The 18,480-nt window shown below is 51.2% G+C and overlaps 1 protein-coding gene across 2 annotated transcripts in view; it reads right to left on the bottom strand.

Moving 5' to 3' along the window:
• The window catches only part of ADAMTS8 (ADAM metallopeptidase with thrombospondin type 1 motif 8), a 40,839-nt gene extending 26,419 nt beyond the window's left edge, over positions 1-14,420 (bottom strand). For both annotated transcript variants that reach the window (XM_074977133.1, XM_074977134.1), the window contains exon 1: positions 7,924-14,420. In XM_074977133.1, the coding sequence (XP_074833234.1) occupies positions 7,924-8,517 (594 nt within the window). In that variant the 5' untranslated portion in view covers positions 8,518-14,420. The remainder of the gene's footprint in view (positions 1-7,923) is intronic.
• Positions 14,421-18,480: the final 4,060 nt, after the last annotated feature.

Raw genomic sequence — 18,480 nt, 5'->3', positions numbered from 1 at the left:
TTCTCGCTCTCCTTCCCCTTCCCGTCTCTCCTTGCTGAATGTTGCACACTTAAGGAGCTGAGGAGGCTGGTAGTGTACTCTCTTCACATGGGGCCCAACTATAACCTGACCAAATGCCCTTGGTGAAGTGGCACATTTCTGTACAGGTAGACCGGAAATCCAACCTGCTTTCCTTCTCCTTTGAGATGACAGCATTTCAGTTCCCATGGCCCTCTCCTGATCAAGCCGACTCACTATGCAGCCCAGCAAGGTGGGCAAATATCATTACACCCATTTCACAAATGGGCAAACTGAGGCACAGCAGGGTTGAAGTTACTTGTCGCAGCTTGATGGTGACAGAAGTAGGAACAGAACCCAGGTGTTCCGTCTCCATAGTTCTTTGCTCTCACTACAGGTTGAGCCTCTCTAGTCCTGCACTCTTGGGACCTGACCTGTGCCAGACAAGAGAATTTGCCGAACCGTGGGAGGTCTACATTGTCTAGCAGCATTACCAACACTTCCACTGCTTACTGAGCTCTGAGAAGACATTAAGGGGTAAATTACAACTATATAACTGCAGACAACACAGAGCCAGGACTGGTGGCGGGAAACAAACTTTACAGGATTGCGGGAAACTTGGCCACACACATGATCAATGGTCATCTGGCTAATTAAAATCATGCTGGATTACGGATGCTGCCGGACAAGAGTTCTGGAGTAGAGAGGTTCAACCTATACACTAACCAAGGAAACCCGACACCTTGTCCTACCTTCTAACCTGCGAGACACACCACATCGCTGAGATGAAGCAATGTCTCTTTTCCGATGGCACTTTAGACAGGACCACAGTCATGTTTATTTCGTCTTTTGCCCTCACGGTGATTGTTCCAGGCTAGGCTGTTTTCTCAGCATGTGGGAGTAATGGCACACATCCTGAAGCCTGAGACTCAGAGTAACAACAACGAGGGCTTCCAGTGTGCCTTTCATACCAAAGTGCTTTATAATCCACGCTCCCTTTGCCAGCAGCCAGCACAGGGGTCAGCTGTGGCAGATGTTTAACATTATGCTGCAATTCAGGGAGGGGAGAGGGGAAGAATCCCACATCTAGTGGGGAGAAATTGGGGTGTGTGTGCAAAATGTATTGGCTCCCTCGGGTTGCCAAAGTTACCCCACTTCCATTCGCAGCATAAATACCACCCAGAGTGAAAAGGCCAATGCAGTGAAGTACTCAACCACCCGCTTCTTCTGCTCTTTGCTTTCCTCTAGGGCGGGCAATGAAAAGCAGCCGGAAACAGCCTGTGTTAACTGAACCTCCCAGGTTGCAGAATACCCGCTTTATCCAGCTTGACTCTGCAATTAGATAAGGAGAACTGGCTCCTTTTGTCAAGGGATTAATTGAACCCTATTGTGCAAACTGTGAAAAATCCTGCCATCAGCACCAGAGAGACAGATCTTAGCTCCATCTGAATCACATCTGGAGCCGTTCGCTGTCCCAGCCAGAGAGCACAGCATGGCAGGGAAGCAAATACTCCTCTTTGGAGTGATGCAACACATCCCCTGCACCAGAAAGGTGTCCAGGGGTGACATCTGCAAAGCCACCTAGGGGTTCAGACATCAAGATCCCATTGGAATCAGTGGAATCTCATTCCCCAGGGAGACAGGAAATTTCACCCTAAACTTTAGGGGACACAGACAGTTCAGCAGAGCCACTTGGTAGAGGGGCACTGCTAGAGGCAACTCTACCAGCAAAATCTGGTTGGCTTTAGCTCCCCTGCACGGTCATTTTGAAGGTTGCTTTTCATATCTAGAAAGCTGTGTCCAACCTGTCTGCAACAGATGGGACTTTTGATTGTGACCTGATGCAATAAAGCCTTGTTCCGCAAACTGGGACAGCAGTTTAGCTACAAGCTATTCTCAAACAAACTTGATGATGACAGCCCCCTAATGTGGCTTTTGTGAAGGCCCTGAGCGTATGGAAAAAATTGTACAGTTAGGGCAGATCTCAGGACTTATTCAGCACAACTGATTTTATGGGGAGTCTTGTGATAGTTGGTACTTTTTCTAGCTGCTGGAGTCAGGGGATTCCAAGCAAGTCCCAGTGTTCTTTGATAAGAACAAAGGAAGTGTCTAGTCCTCATTATTAAAGAGAAATGCTTGGAGAAATCACCCCAGTATACCCTGAAAGCTCAGACACCAGATGGCAAAGAAAACGGGCCCAATTTGAAATCTCATTATTTTGGAAGCCTTGAGGATTTGGTAATGCTAGACCCAAAATCCTTACTCCAACCAAGCCAGCTGAGCTCCCTCTGAATCAAATGTTCCCATTAATTTTTCCATCCATATGCAAAATAAATTGTATTATGTGCACCACTGCATGTGTGGCTGTGCCCCACCAGTAAAAACACCCGCTGCCAGCTGTGGGCACTCTGCTCATCAGCTGGGTGGCATTTGCATCTCTCCTGGGTGGCCACCCAAGTGTTCAGCTTACAGGGAACCCTGCTCCCAAGCATGCTGATGATCTGAGCCCTGGCCTCATCACTACAAGCTGTACTACCTTACATAAGTGAAAGAGGCCAGCATTTTCAAACACACCTTTTGCATGGGGGGGCGGGGGGTCTCACGCCATTTCCCTTAAGCCTAATTTTCGGACACCCCGTCAAAGTGAGTGGGCATTGTGAGCGCTCAGCATCTCTGAATGAGGCCCTAGTCCTTTCCAAGCCTCTGTTTCTTCTACTGTTAAATAAAGGCCTCTCTTGTGCTAGTGATGTTTACCCACCCTTGCAAAGTGCTGGGGGATCTCTAGAGGAGACATGCAGAGCAGCGTGTGCCCAGTGCAGGTACTTCTGAATCCATCCCTGTAGGATCAAGTCTCCATTTGTCACTGTTAAGACCCTCCTGCGAGGCCTGAGCACTTCCAGAGAGCTGCTAAGCCCTGCTGAGATGAGCATGTTCAGGAGGTGCTCAGCACCTCTCAGGAACAAGCCCATAGCTGCAACGGCAAGTGCCCTGGGAATAATTTGAGCCAGAGACATGACGAAAAGTAGATAGCCAAAGGGCCTGGTTCTGCAGTTGCCTCTCTCATGGACATCACCGTTATTCCTGATTTACACCAGTGTGAAGTGGGAGCAGAGTCAGACCCATGCTGTTTGAGTTGGGCTACCTTGTGGAAGGGTGGAGCAAATGGAACAGAATGAATAAAACCAAATAATTTATAGATGTCCTTAATGGCAGTATAAAATGGATTGCAACTTAGGCGTTCTGACTCTCCTCTTATGCATACCCAAGGCCTGACCTGTTTTAGCTACGTAAGAAAATAGCTCGTACTGTAAACAATGCTTTCGGCCTTTAATAAATATTTGGGAATTAAGTGTTGTTACAGGAAGAAAAGTAACTATGTAAATATGATCCCCTCTGGTTCAAGATTTCTGCTCCCCCCCGTACATCTTCCAGTCAGATGTGCTGCTCCCACACAAACAAGTTTGCCTTCCCATTCTCTCCGCAATGCCAGTTGTGCTTTGGGAGCGTGAGCTGGATTCTGATCTGTCTCACGCATCACTCGGTGAGTTTCAGCTGCGGAACTCTCGTTGCTGATCGCGTAAGAAGCTGAACTATTTCAGGTGTACTGGACCATTTTGGGCATTTTTAATAACTGACCTGGCCTGTGTATGCTCAGCACTAGAACTGACTGGGATTTTTTTTCCAAAGGTTGATATATATCTATATCTATATCTATCTATCTATATATATATTCTAAGTATTGTTGAGTGAGGGGGAAAAAAAAAGAATATCAATCTGTCTTCATCCTCCCTCAAATAAACTATTTGGGAACAAGGAGACTGCCTTTCCCTCCCTGTTTTGGGATGAAGCAGAGAAATCAGTAGGAAGGGGAAGAGGGTGGGGCAGGATGAGTAACTGAGTGAGGATCGCTGAGTCACGCTCTACCCCAGATGTGCTCTGAGTTATAGTTTTCAATCCCAAAGAGCTCCTCCGAAATCTGTGGGCTCCATTGTGGCTCCAGAAAAGACAATGAGCCAGACTCCAGCCTCAGCTGCAGAAAAGGGAGTTATTCCCTATCCATCCTGAGAATCCTGGGTGCTTATATACCATTCCCGCTACTTGGGAACTTCCAATACCCGATGGTACTCTCAGGCCTAAATGGCCGGGGATCTCTTGGCTGACAAGAGTCTGTTTACATGGCCCTCTGGTGTGGCATCATATTCCTTTTAACCAGAGTAACTGGTGCTGGATTTGTCCCACAGACACAGCTTTGGCATGCTGGTGTCACTCAGAGCTGGCCCGTGATTTCTCCAGTGCGTAAACCCACCAGGACTGTTATTTGATTTCAACCATAAACAGCTATGCAAAGCTTCAGTAACCAGCCGGGGACAAATCCTGAGAATTATTGGTGTTTTCAAGCCACTTGGTGCCCATCTGAAAGCAGAAATTAGGACATGGAAGATGCAAAATCTCATTATTACTACTCTAGCCTGCATCGACGGTCCCTCTAAGGGCGGGGACTGGGAGTGCAATGGTGGGATGACATTCTTGTCCAAGACCAAATGTTTTGACATTGACACAGCTTCTTGCAATCTGAACTCTCCCTGACTTTGCCTGATGAGGTTTGGAGTAAACCAGTTAGGACCAGTGTTCACTGTAAACTGAGAACTTGGGCAGCTGCCCAGGAGAGAGTCAGATGCCATGCACCTGATTAGCAGAGCTCCCACAGCCACCCACCATTGGTAGCGCATATTTCTATTGGTGGTTCACATACACACATGCATTGGTGCACTTAACAAACTTTATTCTACCCATGCATGCGTAAAAATTAGAGGGACCCTGATAAGAACTTTAGGAGCTGGGTCACAATGTTGCATCGAACAGGACTTGTTCTACTGCTATCTTTGGGGGCATGGACTTTGCCCATCAGTACAGCACAGAGCACCCTACTGGAGTTCGAGAAATAACCAGTGTTGCTGAGCACACTCACGTGCCTGAGAAGCCAGGGGGAGCTGGAGTGCTCAGACTTCTTCGAATTCAGCCCCAGCTGATGAGAACAGGAATGAGAATGTGAGGACAAAGCTGCTCATATACAGACCCAACCTTAACACTCTGGCTGCTGCTTGCTTGGGTCAAAATGCATCACCTGGTTCACCTGTCCCGTATCCCATTGCTTCAATCTGAACTCAGTACATAGAACTACTTCCCCTCTCCTGTCTCTTGCCCATCCTCCATTCAGTCTCACATACACTCCAGTATATGCGTCTACACACACACACACTGCTTGTGGAGCATTCACCATTTGGTATCAAATGCTGCTGGCCTGCAAATTTCAGTGCGTAACTTGCTGGTGCCAGTCTCCTGCACTGTCTGTCACTCTGGTGGATGAAAGCATGAGTGGATCATTCCAAACACACTCCAGCCTTCAGGGCCAGATCCACCCTCCACTGCAGAAGACATGCCACCAAAACATTAGCAAACCTCTGCACAAGCAAACAGCAAGGTAATGGACTGAGTGGCGTGGATTCCATTCCGTGCCAGACTGACTGGGATGTAGTCGCCACTTGAGGTGTGGTATAGTTTCTCCCTATACTGGGTCAAGTCATGTCCCTTGTGCCTCACTTTACCCACCTGTAAAAAATGGGGAGAGGACTACTGATCCCCTTCGCAAAAAAAGCTAGAAGCTCTTTAGAGAAAAAGCGCTGCAAGCCCTACGGATTGTTGATAAGATGCTAATGGAAGTTACAGAGGGATTCCATGGGGTGCATTGAGATCTGCTGGTCGATTTCATGCTTACACTTGTACAGCTGCCGATGGTGCACTGGATGTTTGGGAAGATGAGTAGGTGTTGGGTTTGTGCAGAGATTAAAGGCTCCGGGTTTTATGAAAGTGACAGTGCAGGTGGGAGGGACCCAGACAGCCCTGGAGACATGCTGTGCGAAGAGGGCAGGCTCGGCAGGGCATCAGCCCCAAGCTGCAAGAGGAGAGGGGAATTCAACCTCCAATTCAGTCCTTGGCCTCTCCCTTCAGACTGAACATGGGTGGGGGAGGAAGGGAGAGGCAAACGGTGCCACTGGTTTGGTGCTGTGGACCTGGGCCAAGGAAACCTCTTCTAACATCTCCCAGGGCCGAAGCCTGAGGCATGCATGCATTCATGTGCAGCGAGGAGCTGCACTAGCTGTTAGCAGGTGGCTAACCCCAAGCAGGCCAGTGCATTACTCACCGGCTAAATTGCCAAGAGGGAATTCAGTTAATCCCCTTGCTTTGCACTTTCTCCAGCAAGCCAAGAGAGGAAGATACCACTTCCTTCCCACCCCTCCAAACCCTGTCCTCAGAACCAAAAGCACAGTCTCCTGGGTCAGGCGCACCCATCAGTCTAGGGGCCAGAGACACTTTCTCCACCTCTCTTCACCACAGCGCTGCTCCCTTCCTGGACTAGCTCTGTAGCCACCTATCCCTCACTGTGCTCTTTGTGAGGGTCTCATCTCCCACACAGTGGGCAGCTGGTGTCACCTGCCTGGATGGCCTCATTCCGCCACCGCCCCAAAGCAACGCTGCAAGCCTTTAGCACTGCCGGGTGAATAAATGACCCCATAGCTAGTACCACTCCTGGCTTGGTTAAGGTCCAGGGCCAATTCATTGCTAGCGGATCTATGCAGCTGCTCAGAACAATCTCACGCGTCCTCCTCTCAGGCTGAAACTGAACCATTTGTCTGCTCAACTGCAACAAACTTTCTGAAAGTGTCATCAAACCCCATTCAGCTGCCTTCCAACGGCTCGGCTGGGAAAAATACCAGTGGCCCGATTGGAACACCCCAAAGCACCATTCTCTGCGTGCAGCCACCGCTTAGCACTAGCTGAGTTTTAAACGTGGCACACTGGGGAACAGTCACTAGCAGGGTGGGCGGGGGCTGAGAGCCACTGAACAAGCTACAACCACCGCACCTCAGCGAGGGAGGTACGAGCTGAGAAAAGCCCATGCTCACTACAGGCGTGACAGCCCCCAGTTACAGATGCTGGAGATCAACTGGGCATCACCAGGCGTGGAAACGGGCGCCCAGGGGAGGAGTCCCTGTTCTGTTTATTCCCCAGGGAGAGCTGATCCTCACAACACAGGACACTTTGGTCTGACCCAGTGTCAGCCTTTAAGAGTCGCCTCTTCAGCTGCATAAGCGCCACCGGCTCGCCCCCACTGAGGCTCTGGAAGCACCTTGGGAACATGACTCAACGGGCCTTAAAAGCCAGGGGAAGTCCCGCGGCACCTGCTGCAGGAGCAGGTTTGGAGCATAAGCTCCGGTGGGCCAAGGCCGCTTGGGCAGAACATCTGGTAGCCTCGCAGGTGCCAGGGGACGTCTCGCTGTTGGTGCGGACACAGACCCACACGGGGACCCCTCGGGTGCTGAACTGGCCTCGTGGCAGCAGCACAGGGGGCCGGGCAGAAAGCCGCACGCGTGGCCGGGGGGCGAGCGGACCGCGCTGTGGTGGCTCCCAGGAATCTATCGCTGCTGCGGGGCAAGAGAGGCGCAGGCAGGGCCGTTTCGCTGTGTCTCGACCTGTGCCCCGCGGAACACTGGTGTGCCCCGACCACCCCCAGGCGTGCCTCGGCGGCAGCACCGACCCGGCACCTGACGGCGCCTCTCGCTGCTGCGGCTAACGGGGGCACAGGGCGAGCCGAGCCCGGCTGGGACCCCGCGCACGCCGCACGCCGCTCCTTGTGTCGGCGGTCCCGGCCCGGGGCGGAGGTTTCGCTGCACCGCCCCGTGGGACCCCGGGGCTCCCTCCGCACCTGCCGCCCGCTGCGGGTGTCGGAGCCAGGACCCAGCGCTCCCCCCTTCCCCCTGCAGGAGGGAGCGGGGCGCGGCTGCGGCTGCTCCCCCCGGGCGCCAGCCCCTGTCCGGGGGCGACGCTGCCCCTCCAGCCCCCGCCCGGGCACACGCGCCCCCTTACCTTCAGCTCCGCCCCGTAGAAGCGGACCATGGAGGCGTCCGCCACCAGCAGCGTCTCCACGAAGCGGGCCTCGGACACGAAGCGCCGGGCGCGGCCGCCGGCGGACTCGCCGCCCACCCCGGCCCCTGCCCCGGGCCCCCGCCCCCGCCTCTGCAGCAGGTGCGGCCGGCGCAGGGGCTGGCCGGGCCCGGGGGCCGCGGGCTGCACCACGTACTCGTCCCCGTCCAGCAGGAAGGCGCCGCGGAGGCCCCCGCACAGGCTGACGGCCGCCAGCGAGCCGCGCCGCGCGTTCACCGTGCCCGAGTAGAAGCAGCGCCGCAGCCCCGCGCCGGCCCCCGCGGCCCGCGCCCCGCCCAGGTGCTGGATCTTCAGCCCGGGGGCCAGGAAGCTGGCGTCGGGCTCCAGCCGCAGCACGAAGCGGCGCCCGAAGGCGGAGAGGCCGATGGAGACCCGCTCCCCGCCGCGCGCAGGCGGGAGCCGCACCGGCACCACCTCCTGGGTGTCCCCCGGGGGGCCGGGCCGCACCGGCCCGAGCAGCAGCAGCAGCAGCAGCAGGAGCCAGGCAGGGGCCGGCCCCGCTCGGGGCAAGGACATGGGGCCGGCGGGGGGAGCCCGGCCCGGGGAGAAGCCGGAGGGCGCGATGGGCCCCGCCTGCTCTCAGGGGCAGGAAGCGACCGAGGGCGGCGGGTGCCGCCGCAGCCGGGCCGGGGTCTCGAACCCGCGGAGCGCTGCAGCCAGTCCGTGCGCGCGGCGCACCTCGTTCCTTCCCTCGCTCCCTCCCGCGCGCAGCGCCTCGCAGCCCCCAGCCGGGCGCCGCTATTTATACGTTCTGCCCCCGGCTTTGCCGCACGAGGCTTATTTCGGAGCTCGCGCTGCGCCGCTGCCCCCTCCCCCGGGAGCCGGCGCAGGGACAAGGGGGGGAAGTTTGGGAGGGGAGCGGAGGCCAATCAGGAGCCAGCAGGACCCGCCTCTCCTGGGGAAGTGTCAGCGCCAGCGCGTTCTCCCCTCCACTCGCCCCGGGTTAACCCCTTCGGCCCGCAGGGGGCTCGAGGCGAGGCGAGGCGAGAGAGGTACCGCTCTCCTGCCCAGCTCGCCCCAGCGCGCAGCGTTCCCCGAGAGAGACTGTGGCGCATAAGCGGCGCTGGGTGGAGCATCTGACAAAGCGGCTCTCTGCCCACCAAAGCTGATGCTGCAAAAATCTGTTAGTCCGTCAGGTGCCACAAGACTGCTTGTTGTTCTCGGAGCTGCAGACGAAGCCGGCTACCTCTGTGGTCCAGAGGGCACCCCGCCAGCTCACCTCCGTAGCACAGGAACGCAACCTGAGTGGGTAGAGGCAGCTACAGGCACCCTGCCGCTCAGGGGCCTCCTCTTTTTTGAAAGGTAACCCCAATGCTCCTGATAGCCAGACCAGAGCCAGGCCTTGGGGGCTGCATCCACACCCATCAATGCCAGGGAGACCCCCATAGGGCCCACTGAGGCCAGATTCGCACCCTTCCCTTGAAGGTGGCGTTTTCCTCGGGGCTGAAGGCAAGCCTCCTGCTGTAGTCCCCCATACCTCTGCGTGGGCCAGCCCCACTTCACCCTGTGGTCCAGCAGCAAATGCTGGCCCCCAGGGAGTGGCAGCTCTGACCAGAACATCAGACAGCAGGAGCCCAAGGAGCCAAACAAAACATCAGGCTTTTCTGACTAGCTGGTAAAACAGATTCCTGGGCACACCTAAGAGAATAAAATGACCCAAACTCCCTTATTCCTCCTCCTGTCTTGTTGGGGGTGGTGGTCATTGTCCCCCTTCATTTCTCCATCTAGGGGCAGAATCCATTTTCTTATGTGCACCACCACTAGAAACATGCTGCCAGCTGTGGGTGCTCTGCTAATCAGCTGGGAAGCCCCTGAATCTTTTCTGGGCGGCCGCTCAAGTGCTCAGCTTAGAGGAAACCCCAGGATAGGATAATTTCTAGGATAACTTCTCTCTCTCACAATTGAGAAATACCCATCCACGGTGGCTGGATGCAGGAGCATCTTTCCGGGGTATGGAACTCTTAGCTCTGAAAGCTGCAGAGCCAAGTCAGTCATCTCCAGGTATTTGCTCCGTAAGCAGCATGCAAAACGCAGGGATTCACAGAAAGCAAATGCTCTTAGCTGGGAAAGTTTGTAGAACCAGGGAGCAGCTGCTGTAAAAGCCAGGAGGAAATCAGTCATCCCCTGAATGGATTAGAGTCCTTTCCCTCTACACCCTCTTTGCCACCTTGCTCCAAGACAGGAGAACTTTGCCTCTCTTCCCATCCTGTGCAACAGCAGCTTTCATGCTCCTTCTGCAACCAGCCCACACTGACCCGGTTTGCAAAGTGCCTCATCAATGCTCATGAGCATCAGTGGAATGGCAGGTGCTCAGGACTGGGACCAGATGTCCCCCCTGCCCCCACCCGCAGGATCAGCCCCTCTAACCTGTGCTTAAAAGCCCGAGTACTTGAAGTATTGGAAAGGCTAAAGCAGCTCTGAGGCTGTAAAATCAGTTTTATGGCTAAGACTTGGGAGAAGGGGCAGGATCTCTGTTTAAAGGCTCTTTGCAGCCCAAACCTCTGAATGAGTATTTACATCTGCCCCTCTCTAGGATTGTACCTATTTAAAAAATAACCACATCACTACCTATATAGCCAACACAGAGCAGTGTCTGTAAATAGCAGAGTGCTACCCAGGGGCCAAGTTTCTAGTTACCGCTTGCCTTTGTGGAGGGAGCTTGCAGCTATGAGAACAGGATGGGGATCCTGCTGTCTCAGTAGCCAATGTGCTCGGTTTACAAATAACTCCCCCCCCCATGCTGGCTCACCCTAGGATCTGACAGTGGAAATGGGGCCCCAGCCATCAGCATCTGTAATAAAGAGACTGTTGCTGAATCTCAGCTGCGAACCCCATTGCTTATGACCTGTGACCCGTGTTTCCTGTATGGTGAGTGCTTGGGCGCACCAGATATTCAGGTGCCACCCAGCTGATTAGCAGAGTGCCCACAGCAAGCTGGCAGTAGGTGTTTCAACTGGTGGTGCCCATCTACACATGCTTTGGTGCACATAAAATTTATTCTGGCCGTGGAGGGAACCCTGTCTGGGAGTGAGAACAGATTCCACTGCACTTTTGCTGTGCCAGGGACAGAGAACTAAGACATACACTGTATTTAGTTTGTAATTAAAGCCTGTAGGCTTCACATGGCTCGGCGGTATTAGGAGCCATTTTTACATAGTGGCTTTTCCTGGAAGAACATCAGTTCAAGAATCTCTGAAGGCTGGGCACAGTGGTAGAAAGTGAACACATGTGGCCACTCAGGAGAAAGTCAAGTGATGCCCAGCTGATTAGCAGAGTACCCACAGCTGGACTTTTTGCTTCCATGGGTGGTGCACATGCCTCAGTGCACTGAAGAAAAGTTAATCTGCACCTGGATGGAAAAAATCCACGTGTGGAAAAGATTAGCAGGAACATTGCTTCACATCACTATTTTTTGGAGTTACTTTAAGAAAACGTCACACCTAGAGCACAACCCTTCTGCAGTGCCTTTCATCCACAAACAGCACCCGCTCACTCTTGCCTTACAATCCCGTTCTGTGAGGTGGCTATTACCACGTCCCTTTTAGAGATAGGGAAACTGAGGCACGGGTGATGCCACTTGGGCAGGGTCATGCCCTCACTGCCCTAGCATTCATCTGCAGACTGAACAGAAACAAATTTGGCTCGGGTTTGGTAGAAGGGAGTTTGGGAATAACATAATATAAATTATGCCCCCCCAGTAAAATTGACTATGGCAGTAATGTCTACGCAAAGCACAAGGGACACATCTGTTCAACAGGATGCAGCTCATTTTTCATTCTCCTCTTCCCTAGCACACCACTGGTGACCTATGAGGCCACATTTATGTCTTAGATTTTAGGCAGCCCTGGTTTTCATTAGTGGTTTTGTCTGCAAACAGTAGCTCGTCGTTTCCTGTAGCAGCCACAAGCCTCCCAGGACCTGAATTCCAAGGAGCACTGGGAGATAACAACCAAACCTGGTTTTCGCCTCTGGGTTTAGGCATTGACCTTTCATGGATCTGAGGAGCCAATGAGAAAAGAACCCACTGAACTCTCTGGAGCATTTGCTTCTCTTTGTAACCCTGTCTGATCCACTTTCCCAACCACCAGTCCACACATCAGAGGAGAACTGGGGGTTAGCATTCAATGCTGTTCTCACTGAAGTCAATAGCAAAGTTCCCTTTGATTTCAGTGGTGGCAGGGTTAGAGCCAGGGATCCCTGTAAGATGAGCACTTGGGTGACTGACCAGCAAAGATTCAGATGCTGCCTGGCTGATTAGCAGAGCACCCACAGCTGCTCACAGCTGGCAGCCTGTGCCTCTATTGATGATAGACATCTGCACGTGCCTTGGTGCATGTAACAAAATGTATTCTGCCCATGGATGGAAAACAGAGGGAATACTGGTTACAGCCCTAATTTCCCTGGGGCGAGGGACCATTTAAAACCATCTTGCTATTACTCACTGTCAGTCGAAAGACCCTTTGATCAAACTGTGTTCCCTTCCTCACTTCAAATACCCGATTATCGCTGCACTGAGCCAGGAAACTAAGAAACACCAGGGAGGCCACTCTTCCTAAGGCGCTGGCTCCTGAGAGAGTTTTCTACCCAGGACTGGGTCCATTTCACATTCTCCCGTGATTGTGTAGCCATGAAAAGCCTCCAATAGCTACTGATCACTTTCACCTCTCGCCTATGAAATATCACGTTGAGTCACCCGCCTGGTTGGGAGATTCTCTTTTTTTGGCAGCACCGATGCACGACATTTGTGACTTTGTTTAATTTGCACTCAGTCCTCTTCATTCCCTGTGCTGTCTCATGAGAGCATCCTGAATAAAGCAGTGCACAGGTCATACCACTCCAAAGACAGCCACTAGATGTCAGTGCTGCTTGTTCTCTATTTTACTAGGGCAGCTAATGAACTCCCAGCAAGGGGAATATTCAGTGTCTTGGGTTCTCTCATCACACAGATTGTTGTAAAAGGGATTGTGGTGGTGTGCGTGCATGCCTGTGTTTGTCAGTTGAGGTCACTATTGATCCATCCACAGTTAGACGTGGATCAGCTGGTTGCAATCCAGGTTAAGTTACCTTCCCCTGAGAATTTCACTGATTTAAACACAGAGGGGTAATACTTCCCAAAGACTGGGAAGTGTGTTCTCCATTCTATTCTCCGTTGGCAGCTGTCAGAGTATAGTCCATTCATGTAACTATGTCAGTTTCCATAAAAAAAAGATAGCAGAAAGATCAGCTCCAGGACAGTTTGAACAGGGGGGACAATTTGAACAGGCCTACCACTGTAAATATTAGCTCTGGCTGCCTTGAACCATGTGAGGTTGTGTGTGTTGAATCCAAAGTTTTCATTCAAGCCTGTTGCTGAGCATGAAGTTTGCAAGTGAGGAAGAGACAGCGAATGCTTTGTGTATACAAGGCCTGACTCTTAGCACAGTGGCACTGGGGTAAGCCCAGAGGACCTCAACTGAAGCTATCAGAGTAACAGAATTTGGCCCAACCTCTGTAAATAGTTTATTTCTTGAGACTGAAATAATACATTTGATTTGTTTTTCCTTTTAAACAAAACCCAATGGGTGGGAACAAATCCTTAAGAAAAGCACCTGCAATTCCAAGTAAGTGGACTCTTTCTCAAGAAATTATTTTCTAGTGATCTCAGTGAAAAACCTCAGTGATCACAAAGCTCTGAAACTATGATTTGGGTGAATATTTATAGCCGAGCATTTTCTTTAGCTAACTTGTGAAAGAGTGCTGTCATAACCCTAAGAGGGGCTTGGCACCCGTACAGGCAGTATTAAATGGGTGAGTATCAAATACCAATATATATCATTGTATGATATCATCCATATACAGTAAGGCTGCATCTGCACTAGTAAGTTTTTGGAAAATCCAGCCCTTTTTTGAAAGAGCACATGAAGCATCTACAGACAAAATGTTGTACAAAATGTAGTCTTTCGAGCTGAAACTGAAAGAATGCAGCTCTTCTTCTGGAAGACCTCTTCTGCTTCTGGATCAGAAGGAGTGCCTCCTTTCAAAAGCTTCCTTAAAACAGAAAACACTACACCTGTAGGTGCTCTGTGGGCCCTTTTTCCAAAAGAGCAGTCCTCATGGCACTGGATTTTCTGATCCCTGGCCCTTTCCTTCAAAAGAGCGGGGGCCGTGTGGATGCTCTCTATGTAACAAGCTGCTAGATCTTTCAATCTGCTTTTTTGTGTGTGGATGTGCTATTTGGAAAAAGAAAATCTCCTGGAAGAAGAGATCTGTCGAAGGACTGCTGAAGTGTAGATGCAGCCTAAGTATATTCAATACTCAGTCTTGTAAACGTGGCCACCAGAGGTCACCCTTGATTTATAAGTGCTGTTAATTTAGTCCATATACTCTAATCACATAAAACCCTGCACTACCATGAAAAAATAAAAATCCTGATTTCTCTTCACTAAAATGTTTTGCTCTATTTCTATAGAAACCAGTTTAGAGACTTGAAATTTAAGTTTGTTAGTTTCTAAAAGTACCTTTGTCAGGAATGCCAGAGCTAAGGATGACTCTTCCCCCCAGAGGGTAGTCTTGACCGACTGCAATTTCAGATCATTTTCACACCCATGGTCCAGTCAGTGGTACCCTGACACACTGCTATGTGAGCAAGCTCTAAGGAGGAGAGAAAGACCAGCTAAACCCATGATGTCCAACCAGTAACCACATAGCAAACCAGCCACATTATTCTGAAATATACACTTATTTGTCAAGCCAACTAGCCTGACAGCCACTTGTGGCTAGTGTGTTGGACACCACGGAACTAAACAATAGTCCCATCATTCCAGCTCAGTTAATCACTGAAGAGGACACATGCGAAGAAAACATTTGATGAATCTTGCGGTTTCAGCACCGGCCAGCACCTCTGGAAACATGGGCTCAAGTCCCACTACTGCAACCTTTGGCAAATGAGTTTAATTGTTGTGTCTCAGTTTCCCCTCTATGAAATGGGAAAAATTCCTTTTTGCTGCCTTTTGTTGTCAGGCTTGCCTGATTAGACCACAAATTATTTGTATTATGGCAGTGCCTTATGACCCCATTGCACTTAGCTCTACGCACACCGAATAAGAGGATGCAAGCTCTTTTGGGAGGAGCTATAGTGTGTCTGGCACAACAGGTTCCCCTTTTGGAGCACTCTTCATGCCTATAAGTTACACCGATACATTCCTACATATCTGGACACAAAGATACAACCTGCATTTGCCCTCAGAACACCCCTAGGAGCAGAGATGTGCTAAAGTCCATTTTTCTAAGGGGAAACTCGCTAAAAATCTGCTTTACCACCCTGGGCCTCCATTTCTCCAGTCTGTAAAATGGGGTTAATAATAGTGCCCTCCTTTGGGGTGCACTCTGAGCTCTGTGAATGAACTGAGTTAAGTCCCATCCTTAGGGGAGTGGGAGGGGTGTGGCTGGGCTGCTAGCTAAGGATGTAGGACATCTGGTTCAAGTCCCCACTCTATGCTTCACTTTTCATCTCTTCCCTAGCAGGGGAAGTCAGTCTATTCATAATGTGGAGATAAACAGCATTGCCATGCACCATTGGGGTGTAGTGAGGCTAAATTCATGAAAAATTTGGAGGTGCTCCTCTAGTACCCTGGTGACAGGTAAGTAGTGTTGACAGATTAAATCTAGCTATCACTTCCTCCCATACTTCCCCAGTGCTACTTTCTGCATAAGCAGCTGTTGCAGGGATTGTGCATGTTTCTGGAGGGAAAAAGAGGTGGGCTGTATGCAGCCAGATGGGTGGGATCTCTGATACAAGCATTTACAGAAGAGGTATGGTTAATTTTCCATGAGATCTGGGTTCTTTCCTGGCTCTGCCACAGGCTTCCTGGGTGATTCTGAACAAGTTCAAGGCCACTGTCACTCAGTTGTCCTTGGCTTCCTAGGACCACATGGTGGCTTGAATGCTATGGAAAAGCATCCTAATCCCTGTGCTAACTATAATGGTTTATAAGCCGACTAGAAAAATGATTTGCATAAAGAAATTTGCTCAGGTCGTGTGTGTTTTTGCTATTGAGTTTCATAATACCCATGACAGGTATTCAGGTTTATTCCAGAACTGTAAACTTGGGGCAACCTTTGGCACTTTTGCAAAGCTACTGAGCTGGGAGTTTGTGAGCATTCACATGTTTGATTTTGTTTTGAACCTGCCCTGCACTCTACACCTCTTCCCAGTCAGGACACCCTGCAGAAGGCTTATTTGTGTGGCATGACCCCTCCATAAAAACAAGTCCACACTGCTTAAGGTGCAAGACTTACAGCCCATTAGGGCTCCAGGGCAGAGCCCACCCTGTGGATGCATTTTACATGCATGCATGATATGCTGCAGCTGCTTTGTTGGGAGGTATGTGTAACTGGCTTTATGGGACCAAGGGAAAGGCAGCTGGGGTGTAATGGTCTGGGATGGCAGTCTGGAGGGAACGTGGGCAAGAGTGGCAGAGAAATCAGCTGGGCTACTTTACATGCACTAACCCTTCCATTACCTTTGGATCTGAACTTCCTACACTGCACCATATTTATCATACTACCCTGGGAGGCAGGGAGTGCTGGTAGTCTGCAAATGGGAAACTGAGGCACAGAGCTTGTGTGGCTCCACCAAGGACTCAAAGCTTGTGACAGAACCAGGGATGGACAGGGGCCTCTGGAGCCCCTGGCTAGAGCCTTAGGAGACTTTGCCTCTCTGGAAAGCGTTGGACCAGAGGAGTCAGAATGGAAAAGCACCTACCTACCAAGGGTACCAGTTGAATTGGAAGGACAGTTCACCCATGAATGGCTCTTCTCATCACCAAAGGAGTTTGCCAACCAAGCCTACTGGAGAATCTAAACGTGGTGTGCCCGCACACTGAAACTGGATGCTTTGCTGAAGCTCAGTTGACCTACATGCAGCCCTCACCCTTGAAAGCTGGGCTTGGGGGTGTGGTAAGAACTGAACTGTAGGTTGCAAAGTGTTTCCAGCTGGAAGACCAGGCAGGGCAGGAGTGACAGAAGAGGACCTCTATGCAGTGCTGTAGCCTTGTCCATCCCAAGATACTAGGGATAGGGTGGGTGAGAGAAATTCCTTCTCTCACCAACAGAAGTTGGTCCAAGACAGCAGCTTGAGCTGCATGGCGTTCTGCTTCCTAAGTAGGAAACGTGCCTGGAGCAGCACAGCTCAATGCCCCTTTGAGCAAGGTTTAGCATCACTGGTTAACACATTTCAAGGCTCCATTCAGGGAGAAGTGGTTAGAGAATCATAGGGAAGGAAGAGACTCAGGAAGTCATCAAGTCCAACGCCCTGCTTAAAGCAGGGCCAACCCCCACTTCATCATCCCAGTCAGGACTTTGTCAAGCCAGGACTTAACCTGTGAGGCTGGAGATCCACCACCTCCCTAGGTAACCCATTCTCAGCCTTCACAGCTGCCTATAGAAATGCCCCCCCACCACATATCCAGATTTGGCCTCCCCCACTGGACCTTGAGACCTTTGCTCCTTGTTCTGTCATTTGTCTCTACAGAGACCAGCCTCTTTGGATCACTCCATCAGGTAGCTGAAGACTGATCAAAGCCCCCCACCTCTTCTGCAGGCTAAATAAACCCAAATCCCTCAGACTCTCCTCAAGTCATGTGCTCCAGCCCCCTGATAATTTTTGCTGTCCTCCACTGGACTCTCCCCCACATCTTTTCTACAACTGGGGGCCCCCCGGAAGTGGATGCAATACTCCAGCTGTCATCTCCACAGCGCCAAATAGAGGGGAATAGTCATTTCCTTAGATCTGCAGGCACTGTTCCTAACATACCCCAATATGCTGCTAGCTTTCTTGACTACCCCAATATGCTGCTAGCCTTCTTGACTACAAGGGCATTGTGGTAGCTGTACTTGGACAGTCACAGAGCCCCACAGAAATAAGGCACCATGCAAGTCAGGGACCAGAGCATGGGGCACAGAAAGTCAGTTTAAAAAACACACACACACACACACACACACACACACAGCTACTTTGCTTGTCCATACAAAGGGGACCCAGAAGGGGAACTGGCTGCCTTAAGACTTTGGTACACCAGAGAATTCTGGCATGGCTGTGACTTCACCAGTGCAAACTCCAGCTGTAGATGTGCTACATGCCAAGTGTGACTAATATTCATGCAATTTTCCCCCACTTTTTACACCAGTGGGGTGCATTGGCACTAGGGGTTTGCACTGGTGCAGCTACAAGTGTGTGAAGATTCTCCCCCCCCCCCCCAAAAAAAAAAAAAGAGTCAAAGACAGGCCCTGAAAGGTACATTGCCCATGTTTAAGCCACAAGTGAGTAAGGCTTACTTGCTAACTAGGAATAAGGTGGCTTCTGCAGGTTTGTCATCTGGGCACTGCGCAGTGATTACACTTACACTCTATTCTCCAGATGTTTTTCTGCAGCTTTCTTATACAGCCAGATAGTTTCAGGGTATGCATAGGTCTCTCCCTCAACTGCAGCATCCAAGCACC

The sequence above is a fragment of the Carettochelys insculpta genome, chromosome 25 (genome assembly GCF_033958435.1).
Source record: "Carettochelys insculpta isolate YL-2023 chromosome 25, ASM3395843v1, whole genome shotgun sequence".
In the NCBI taxonomy this organism is placed as follows: Eukaryota; Metazoa; Chordata; order Testudines; family Carettochelyidae; genus Carettochelys; species Carettochelys insculpta.
This window is presented reverse-complemented; position numbering and strand designations above follow the sequence as displayed.